At 39.5% G+C, this 11,082-nt stretch overlaps 1 protein-coding gene across 1 annotated transcript; it reads left to right on the top strand.

Annotated features, from left to right (window-relative positions):
- Window positions 1–452: 452 nt before the first annotated feature.
- LOC119721195 (serum paraoxonase/arylesterase 1-like) lies at window positions 453–7,222 on the top strand. Its single transcript, XM_038191101.1, has 9 exons — window positions 453–759; window positions 1,554–1,624; window positions 1,760–1,815; window positions 2,076–2,244; window positions 3,139–3,268; window positions 3,807–4,001; window positions 4,803–4,890; window positions 4,998–5,126; window positions 6,144–7,222. Exons 1-9 carry the CDS (start codon window positions 686–688, stop codon window positions 6,309–6,311), a joined length of 1,080 nt encoding a protein of 359 aa, XP_038047029.1. The 5' UTR covers window positions 453–685; the 3' UTR covers window positions 6,312–7,222.
- Window positions 7,223–11,082: the final 3,860 nt, after the last annotated feature.

The raw sequence follows: 11,082 nt of genomic DNA, 5'->3' as shown, positions 1-11,082 counted from the left end.
TTGCTCACATATTTGAGAATATCGCAAATATATTGTAAACCAACACACACAATTTTATCGAGAAACATCGCACATTTAATTAAAAAAAATCGAACATAATATTGAAAACATCGCACATATATATCGTCAAAAACATCGCATATATAAATTGAAAATCGCATATAAATGTAAAACATCGCACACATATATTGAACATCGCACATATATTGTAAAACATCGCACAAATATATTAAACATCGCGCAAATAATGAAAAACATCGCACACTTATATGGAACATCGCACATAAATGTAAAATATAACAAGCACATATTGAACATCCAACATATATATTGCAAAATATTGAATATTGCAACGTTTCACACACCATAGAGGTCAGGCCCTATGGGATTTTAATCAACAAAACTGTTGACTGAAGGTCTATTCTTTTCTTACATGATTGACGGGTCACTGAGCGTGGAGACCAAGGTTGAACTTTGTTTCCATTTACTTTGGACTCCATTTTCAAAAGGCAGGAAAAGGACGCGTTGACACAGCATCCTGAATCACAGTGCACACAAACCTGGCAAGGTTTTGCAATTTGCACAGACATCGCAGCCCGAGTGCACGTAGGTATAGGAAAGTGCCGCTGCTAGTGAGCTAGGCCCTACTGGTTTTGCCCGACTAATATCTCTCGAAGCGACTAAAATGGCAAGTTTCATCTTCAAGGCAGCGTTGTTTGTTGTGAGTGTGGTGCTGCTTCAACGACTGATGAGATTTGCGTAAGCACGTTTACAAAATTTGACGATTTGAGTCTATACTAAACAAAATTATTAAAATGCCAGCGCTTGTATTGAATATGTATAGGCTATGCCAGGAATAGGGACGATTATCATATCATAATAGGCTATGGACTATGCATGCTGCATGCATGTTAAAGGGAATGTACATTATTGGCTTTCGCTGTAATTTTCAGAAATGAACTATTTGGGGGGTTAGTATAATAAATCAAATATTGTTACACTGACATGTTTGAAGTTTTGTGTTCGAAAATCTGGAAAACCAAGAAAAACAAAAATGTTCAAGTAAGTCTGGTTCCCTGACTCCACTAAAGATGAAATGGATCTAAAATGCCGGAAAATTGTAAGGTAAGGGAACCAGTCTAGGTGGCCTGCACCTTTTCATGAACATGCAACCTGAAGAAACCTAGTAAATTTGGACCAGTAGTTGAAAAACAGTTAGGCCGACCACCGTTGGAAATTATATACAAAAATACCATTTAAATGACTTTACACCAGGTGCCCTAATTTTACAGGATGATTTAGACTGTCATTTACCAACATCCTAGTAAGGTATTCCGTAACAACTTGGTAGTTTTATTTTTCGATGTTTGCAAATGTTGTATTTTTCCTTTAAAGGCAGGGGAATGTTACATAATCCCATGACTGCGCAAATAACCCCATTCCCCATCCCCAAAAGGATGCTTATCAAAATATATATTATAAGAGGGAATAAAAATAATGCAAAATTTGCGACGAAAAGTCTCACCACTTCTTTCCCATGATTTCCCTTTTAGAATCATCATGGGAGTGCATAGGCACATGTTTAACCATACACCAGGACCCTGCCGCACCATCCCGGGGATAGGTGAGGAGAACCGTTATTAACCCGTTTACTAGATATCAATGAATATTTATTTCAAATCATATATGCACAAATCGTAATTGATACTTTGTACAGCGTTGAAACAATCATCACGAATTCTTCCTTTTATTTCATCAGATGTCGGCTCCGAAGATATAACGACGTTGTCAAACGGTGTCGCCATTATCACTTCGGTTTGTTCTCTATATATATACATTGTAGGCCTATATATATATATATTTTAGAATGATGTCATAAGGTAACTCTGTTATGATAATAATAATACAAATTGAACTGATGAACATTGCAAGTTTCGCCCAGTTTCAGATGGTTATGACTTAAAACGGCGCATAACGGCACCTCACCAAGAAATGAGGAACCGATCGGAAGATAATTATATCTCAAATTTAACAAGGCTCGAAAAATAACCCTTGCCCCCTTGTTACTACCCAAGGGCGTAGCCATTATCGAGGCTGAAATGGACACGATCCAAGGCCGCATCTTCTCCTTTGACTTCAACCAACCGGACAAGGCCGTGAAGGAGGTCAAGATTACGGGAAGTTCCTTCAATAAGACGGCCTTGAAGCCAGTGGGAATGAGCGCCTGGGAAGACCCCCAAACGGGTACGTTTCTGTAATAATTATACTGTTAGTTTATATATGCATCAACATTTATTTGCAATTGTTCGAGCATTGCACGGTTAGAACTAGCCCCAGTCTATGGTCAATCACTGGACTAAATTCCAAAGCACAAAGTTGAGTCTAAGTTGTGAGGTCCATCACGAGGTGCACTCCTGTAAATAGGCCCAAAATCCATGCGCCGAGCTCATGAATAAAAGCTATACCCTCAAAATATTCTATATTAGAGAGTTCCGACAGCCATAAATATGGGGAATTGAAGAGATATGATAATGAACCTCTGGCCCGGACTTGGGGCTTCCAATTCTGAGCATTTTGGATGCTATTTGGGCTCAAAAGCGGCGATATTTTGCCACGTTGTGGAGGTGGCTACTTTTCCGCTTTGAAGAAAATAGGGGTCGTCTTCTTTGGGTGAGAATATCTCGAAACGTCAATAGTCAACCCATCAAAAAAAAGAAAAAAAGAAAATGAAAGATAACATGTTGATCATCATTTTTCTGCGCAGCTTGAATACATGTGAGAGTTCTGAGTATTTATAAAAGAATTTTGAAGTATGGGCATTTAGCACTAGTGTCTATGGGTATTTTATTGCAGGGTTGCACCCATAGACTTGGGCAAGGTTAGAACGCGCGGATGAGTTCTTTTATGAACCTAAATTCGAACCTGTAGTTGCAAGCTAGACTGGTTCCCCCATACACTGGAAATCAGAACTTGGAACCAGTCTACATTCAAACCAGTCGGAACTTAGGAGGGCGCTATGTAGATAGGTTGACAGGCTGTTTCCGAACCCGCCATTTTATATATTTTAATGAAGTAAAACAAATTGAGTTTTGAAATAGAGACACGGATTTCAGCCCGAGATTGTCTCATTTTTTCCAGGCAAAGTCTCCTTGTTTGTGGTCAACAAACCGCTACCCCCAAGAACACAATCAGTGGAGTTGTTTGACTACGACCACAAATCCAACACGCTACGTCACAAGAAGACTGTCATCAGTGACGCGATCTTTTCGTAAGCATGACTCATTTTTCCATTTACCTTGTCTTTATTGGCTTCGGGCCTAGTGGATCTTTTGTCGCCTTCCACCTCTAGCGAACCAGTTCACAATCACTAATCGGTATGAAAAAAAGTGTAGATTACCGATTGACCGTAAAAAAAAAAATATTGTTCGTCTGCAAAGTTTAAATGTTACCAAGCCAATTTGCATAACTTATGGGCTAAACAACACATATAAAGGGAGGAATTTCTTTGAGGAGTGGACTGATAATGACAATAAATTAACGTTAAAACAATGCACGTTGGAAAGTTAGTAACACCAAGTACTTGATATATATATCCATTAAGCCTATTGCTATTTCACAACCGGGGGTTACGTATTGGATACAAGTGAAACAAAGTATGTAAACGAGGTTGACCTACTCAGTAATGTCGTCGTAATATCAAGTTTTTTCTTGCACCGAGTAAGTAAGCCCAATTTTCCGTTATCAGAAAAAAGTCACATATCGTAACGATTTGATGTGTCCATCTCGGTCTTGCTTACTTCCCATAGCCCCAATGACGTGATAGCCGTGAGTGCAGACACGTTTTACGTCACCAACGATATGCGCTTTGGTCGCCTTGGGCCTCTAGAGGTCGTCCTAACCCTTCCCACGGGAACTGTTGCTTACTACGACGGGTCTGAGGCTGTACAAGTAGCCAGCGGCTTATCTGGGGCTAACGGCATCAGCAAATCACAGGATGGCAGGTAGGCTTAATTGGTGTAAAAAGGCTTATACGGGCATTTATGGATCATTTGCTTTTCACGCATTTTGTTCGAAGGTTCCCATAATAATACGAATCAAAATCCGACCAAGAATGTTCCAAACCTAACCTGTTGAAGTTTCAGCTCCGTGGAAATGATACTTTTGGAGAAAACAGTGAGAAACTATGCACAACCTTTTGATCACGAAACACGATCTCTGGATCTTGTCCTATTTCTGGTTTTTGTCCATCAGAAATTTCGCCCATAAAGCATTGTTTAAAAAAAATCAGTCTAGTTGGAAATCACATACATTTCTTGATTTCTTCTAAATGACTAGAAGACAAACGGAATAATTTCACGGGGTGTTTAGTACCAGTACCAGTAGAATCGTCAATCCAAGTAAGCTTTTGATACTAATTTGGCAGGCTACTTTTGGGATACATTCAAACGATACTGTAGGCTATATGCCTTTAATAAAAAAGGAAATGCTGTGATAAAATCCAGCTGCCATTTTTATGAAATACATATTCAAGCACAAACATTTGCTCAGTACTGACATTTCATGTGTTTGGTAAGCAGAAAGGGTTACAATGCCACGTGACACATACTACTCTTGATTGGTTCACGGCAAATATTTTCCCTTGGTATATAATTTTCTGAGCAAAGCTTAGCAAGTCCGTGACATTGGGCTCAGGTTGTTTGCAATTGTTGTTCTCCATTTACTTTACCATTTTCTGAATAAATAAGCTTAGCTTCTGATTTCAAAGGTTTTGTTTGGTACTTGTTCTATGTGACATGCTGCAGGTACATCTATGTTTCTGGACTACTGGACGCCCAGCTTAATGTTTTTGAAAGAGGCAAGGACGGTCGAGGTTCACTGCTGCTCCGCAAGGCAAGTTGAAATCGGACCACCAGACACTGCAAATAAACGATATTTCTCAATTCTATACATTCCGAACTTCTTTGAACATGCCATTGTATTAATTGTTTGGTTTCCAGAAAATTGACGTGCACACGTCAGTGGACAACATCAACGTCGACAAGGCGGGCGACCTGTGGCTTGGCTGCCATTACCTGGGGTACACACTTGATCTACTGACTGGAAATAGGTGGACGGGAACCGCTCAGGTACGTGGGTACCAGCTAGTTATATGAACCTTCTTTTATATGGCAAATCACGAAACCATTATACAAATTTTTGAAGATGTCAAATTGTGGTTATGCTTATGTAATACCTGTTGTTATGCTTACCGTTATGCACTATTGATGACGTGGATAGGAGTGAATTAAATTTTACAACACTTTACATTGAAGTTTGATAGCTGTTTTCCTGCCGATATTCTTACCTTCCTTGTAAGAGTTATTTATTTATTGTGTTTCCGTTTTCAGATCAAACAATTTCTTTCATCGAATAGCATTAGATAAAATGAAAAACAAATTCCCCAAAAACTTTCTGAATAGCGCAAAATGCTTAATGTAAAGGCACACGTGAGATCTCACAGTCATAATAGTAACCCCGTCCCTTACCATCTTACCCTGTTGTTAATGAACCTTTATCCAGATGTTTGAAAACAACTCAAAATGTCTCATACACTCAACCAAAAAAGTTAGTCCCCCTTCCATTACTTTTTTGCCTAACTCCAAAACTACTGAGCACCTCTCGCTCAAATAAGTTCAAAAGTTCCTTAGCAATCCAGCCATACTCTTTATTTGGCCCAAACCAGTGATAATGTGTACGAATTTATGCAATTTCATGACAAATGATACCGAAAACAGTTGCACTTTTGTATACGTGCAAGTTGTGGTTCACACTCACCTTGCACGTATACAAAAGTGCAACTTTTTTTCGGTACCATTATGTTATACATTGCATAATTTTGTAAGCATTATAACTGTTTTGGGCTGAACAAATTGGAATTAAGGAATTTCTGTACTGATCAGTCGTAATTTGAGCAAGATGTGCCCAGTAGTTTTTGAGTTAAACAAAAAAGTATTAAGAGGGGACTTTCTTTTTTGGTTGAGTGTTGCTCAGTGCTTATAAGACTTGTCCTCGAGAGAATCCTCAGTAACTGTCTGCCTTTGTTACTATATAGGCCTATACATTATTTTGTATATATTATTTTGCGAAATTTCCTCATCATGTAGGTCTTAAGGATGCGTCTTGATGCGGACCTGAACCCCGATGTACGGGAGGTACTCGCTGACGACGGCAAACTACTCAAAGGCTCAAGCGTGGCCAGCGTCTACGGAAACAAGATGCTGGTTGGAACGATTACCAACCAAATGATACTGTGTGATCTCATTGCTTTCTAGATGAGCAGATAGATATTGACCTTTTGCACAAGCAAATGTGCTCTCTCAATGGTGGAAAAAAAATCAATATTGACGGACCCTAAGTTTGCCTGGAACACTCTGGTACACCATGTGAACGAGAGATTGGCACACTCAATTAGGTTAGATACTATCTATACACACGATGTTAGGATTAACAGTAGGAACATTTGCAATTACCGATTTAACGAGAAAATAATTGCTCAGAGTGAAGACATGACTGGTACCAAATATCCTCTGAAATATTCTACCTGGAATGGTATCATTCGGAAGAAAACAGTTGAATGTGGTTCAGGATAATCTGGCCGCGGGTACAGATTTTACGTGCGTCAACAACGTAAACGAGACAAAACAAAATTGTGCATACGTTTTCTCTGTTTTTTTCCCTCCAAATGTAATATATCCGCTGATCTGAAACGTCAATTTAATTTGTATGCACCGTTCCTAAGATTTTGAAAAATTCGGCTGTTTCAAACTATATTAAACAACAATATATTCCTTTCTCCATTGTACTATTAAGCAACGGCGACTGAGCTACTTCTTCCGTGTAATTGAGCAAGTTGACTGAAAACATTTTCAAGAAATAGAAATCTTTCATCTTGTATTCAGCTCGTTCGTCTGGTTTTTCCTTGTCCAAGGGTTATTTGAGGGTGGCTGGGAAAAAAGAAGGACCAATTTACAATTTATTGGAGAAATTGATGATCGGTGCAAACTGTGCTATCAATAATAATTCACACTGCAATACCATTAGACCGATATATTGAATTGATGTGAATAATACCATGCTCTTTTTGCAGTCATCTAAAATCATAAACGATTGGACGACTTCTTGCGTATGGCGTGCACAGCCTATCGAGCCTAGAGTTGTCGGTCAAGGGTAGAACAAACGAGATTTCCCGAGATCATGTTATGAGACTTTTAATAGGCATCTCGTATGGAGACTTAAACGTGTTCAATAGTGTTTAAGGGGGGGGGGGGAGGGGGGAGTTTTTTCCTAGGTAGTTGTGTCCTTACTGCATGCGTGGCTGATACGTGGTAGTCTGGCCTAGTGGTTGGAATTTTTTATCCAATGTCTTGGATATATGTTATCGTTACAGGTTCACAAACATTTCTCATTTTAAATACCCCCCCCCCCCCCCAAAAAAAAACACTTGTGGCGATAAAAAAGTTACTTCAGGGACGCAATGACTTTGTTTGCCCTTAAAAGAAAATAAGAGGAATGTAAAAAGATAATTGACAATAAAGAGTAAGTAATAAAGACCAATACTCATGTAGAATAATCTGCAGTATCTCAATGTTTGATGTCAATATTTTCTTGTCTTTGAAACTCTTACGCAGGTCAGGCTCTTCATTATAATTTGGGGGTTAACCAATGGTTTTCGGTTTTACATGTATGATTCAAACTATTACAGGACTGAGACCGCGAATTTGCTAGATTAACGTCCTAAATCCCCTCCAAAAAGTTAAAGAGGTTGTGGAATGCTCGAAAACATTTCCGTCATTTTTGGGTATATGTAGCCTAAGGTGTGATGAAATAAAAACGACTATTGTTTCTGTCATGAAATGAGTACAAAAGGTACTTTTGAGAGCTGTTCTTCAAGTCCTGTCATGATGTCTGCCCAAACCTGATGTTTTTCTTTCGCTCGAGGGGGAATGGGGGGTACGAGCGAATGTTTTTCTCAGCTACCTCACGTGACAGGCACAACCTCGTATGTCACATGTCATCCACCTCATCAAAAAAACCCGACAAAACCACGGTCATCTTTGTGGCTTCCAAAACTGCAACCTGTCTTTCCCAACAGCATATCAGCTGGCAAAACACAAGAAAACTGAAGGTCACCAGTGCAAAAGAGGAAGACCGATAACTTCACGCCGTCACTGAACTAGACACACATGTAGGGCCTACAGGGGTATACATGTTCATGTTCAAGTATATGTACATGCAAGTGCATGTACATGTACATGTTCAGTTTTTTTTATTAATCGAAATTAGGGGGGGGGGGGTGGGTGGGTCAAAATAATTTGGGAAAAAAAGTCGAAATTTTTAAAACATTGAAAATTCTGAATGGCAAGGGGTGAACCTTGTATTTTAGCAAAATTTGTCAATATCAGATTTGTAGGAAAAATCTAAAATTGTAAGGATTAAACCTTGCTTTTTTTGCAAAATTTGGTGCATATTTTACTAAAATTGGGCAAAATCAGATGTTCCTCAAAAATTCCAGATGTAATAGATTAACCTTACTTTTTTGTAAAATTGGGCAAAATAAGATGTTGATGAAAAATTTCAAATGGAAAGGGGTTAACCTCGCATTTGTGTAAGCGAAAATGGGAAAAAAATCAAATGTTTCTGGAAAATTGCAGATTGTAAGGAGTTAAAACCTGCTTTTTGAATAAGATTGGGAAAAATTAGATGTTCATTTAAAAAAATAAATTGTAAGGGGTTAACCTTGAATGGTTGGTGTGTGTTTTGTAATTATGGCAATAAATAAGTGTATTACTTGTAACTACACCCACCCTTCATCGTATGACCCTTTTCCTGCGGTTTCTTTTCCTAGAAGTTTGAACGTCATTTGCCTTTTAAATGAGACATCAAAAAGGTACCCTCATGATTAGTTTTGTGATAATTATATAGGCCTGGACCTACTTGAAATTTCGAATTATCAAACAATAATGCAGTAAAACTACACTACAACGAACACCGCTATAACAATCATGTGGCTACCACAAACATTCCCTTTAATGTGTATATTAAATTGTTTTATAGGTTTCCAGGCTATTTTAAAATGTTTATCATTCGAATTCACCGTTTCAAATATTCAAATGCATCCATCAACATCGATTTAGTGCACTTCCAATGTTTGATTTCGTCTTTTGTCCGACAATTTCAAATGCACTTCAAGCAAATTCAAACACGTTTTCGTCCCGGAGTATTCCATTTCGTCTCGCCTACGCCAAACCTTGTTATTCAGAAATCAATTTCGTCTAATTTATTTATACAGGCTAAGACGAATTCGATCTCTGAATGCTGCCCTTCTTAAAATGTTAGACGAATTTGATCTGTAAAGACGAATATTTGCGACCCTGTGACTAAAGAGGGTGACCAAATTTTGAAATTGAATGGCAAATGACTGAATTGGTTTGCTAAAAGCGTGCTATTTGTTTCTCGGACGAAATTGAATGTGACAGTTGGTGAATTTGAATGAAACATGCTTTAAAATAGCCGGGAAAACCTATATAATTCGCAAACACTACAACGAACGACCACTACAACAAACATTTTTGACAGACTCCGTCATGTTCATATAATGTGACGTTCTAGGTAGAGCCCTTGTACAACCTATGGGCGTCGCGGGGGGGGGGGGGGGCAAGGGGGCAGGGGCGTAACTGGGGTGAAACATCTGGGGGGGGGGAACCTGGGGAAGCACACATTTGTTCGAGAGGGCAACGAAAAACTGCCGCTTGCCTTTTTCGTTTTTGGACTGATAAAGGCCAATCTACGTGCATGCATATAGTCCAAGCGCTTATTTCGATAGCGCGGTGTATAATGTTTTGTTCATTTCAAGGTTTCAAATGGGGGGGGGGGGGGGGGGGATCCGGGGGCATGGGCAACCGAAGTGGGAGAAAGGAGAAAAAGACCAGTAAAAGAGACTCGAGGTCATACTGCAGTTTATTTAACTGGTTCGGAGGGAGCGTGGGGGTAAATGTCCCTGCGCTGCCCACCCTCGAAAAATGATAACTCGAGAATATGCTGGAAGAGTACAGGTATTTCGGGAGGAAATGTGCTTTTCCCTGGCGACGCCCATGCCTATACTAAATCAAGCAGTGGCGTAAATTTGTGTAGAGAAGGTACATGACGATATAATAGTCATAAACTTAGTGCTCTGATTTTGCTAATTCGAAAAGCGCGGGGTTGGGGTAGGGGTGGATAGGGGTGGGGGGGAAGGACAAACACATGATTGCACGTTCATAATTGCAGTCTTGGGCATACATTATTCCGACGCATTGCGTGTGCATGCTTTAAGTCCGTGAATCTTACTTAAGAATTTAAGCAACTTAAGAAATCCCATTTCGCAGTTGTCTCAGTCACTCCTACATATCCCACACTTCAAACCTTTTGCACTCGAAATTATGATTAAACCTCTCCCGGACTAATATTGCCAATTCGAAAAGCGCGGGGTTGGGTAAGGGTGGAGGGGGGGGGGGACAGCCTTGCATGTTCATAATTACAGTCTTGGGCATACATTATGCCGAGGTATTGCGTGTGCATGCTTTTAGTCCGTGAAACTATTGCATAACTTTTTTCATAAAAAAAACCTGTTAATTTCGTCTCCTCTGACAATATTAATCGAAAGTTTCCGCAAAAACAGCTGTTGAAAAAGAGCCCGATGTCGAACTTTACTGAGTCTGAGGTCTATCGAACTCCCGAAGATTCGCTGACAGTCTATATTTTTCTTTTTAAGAAAGTCGAAGTAGTTGAAGGCGGAGGTGAGAATCTATATGTGCCGAGATACAAGGAGTAAAAATATACGCGCCTGCCTTTTGAAATACACAATTGCTGTGTTCATTGTTGTGTAATGATCCACCTAGCACACGGTTGTTTTGCACATTAGGCTGTGGTATACAACTTCCTAACAAATCAAACACACTGGGCTCATTATTCCTCGAATATCGACTTGTTTTCGCCCATGGAGCTAAAGCAAATGGACCAAGTAATCTTCCTGGCGCATTTGCTCACCTATAAAGACAACTTTCC

The sequence above is a fragment of the Patiria miniata genome, unplaced genomic scaffold, assembly GCF_015706575.1.
Source record: "Patiria miniata isolate m_02_andy unplaced genomic scaffold, ASM1570657v1 HiC_scaffold_13, whole genome shotgun sequence".
Taxonomy (NCBI): domain Eukaryota; kingdom Metazoa; phylum Echinodermata; class Asteroidea; order Valvatida; family Asterinidae; genus Patiria; species Patiria miniata.
The sequence above is the reverse complement of the archived record's forward strand: the minus strand, read 5'-3'. Positions and strand labels throughout refer to the sequence as shown.

Coding starts and splice junctions, on each gene's coding strand:
- LOC119721195 (XM_038191101.1), top strand. CDS start 686: ATGGCAAGTTTCATCTTCAAGGCAGCGTTGTTTGTTGTGAGTGTGGTG. Junction 760..1,553: donor CAACGACTGATGAGATTTGC/GTAAGCACGTTT, acceptor TTTCCCTTTTAG/AATCATCATGGGAGTGCATA. Junction 4,891..4,997: donor GTTCACTGCTGCTCCGCAAG/GCAAGTTGAAAT, acceptor TTTGGTTTCCAG/AAAATTGACGTGCACACGTC.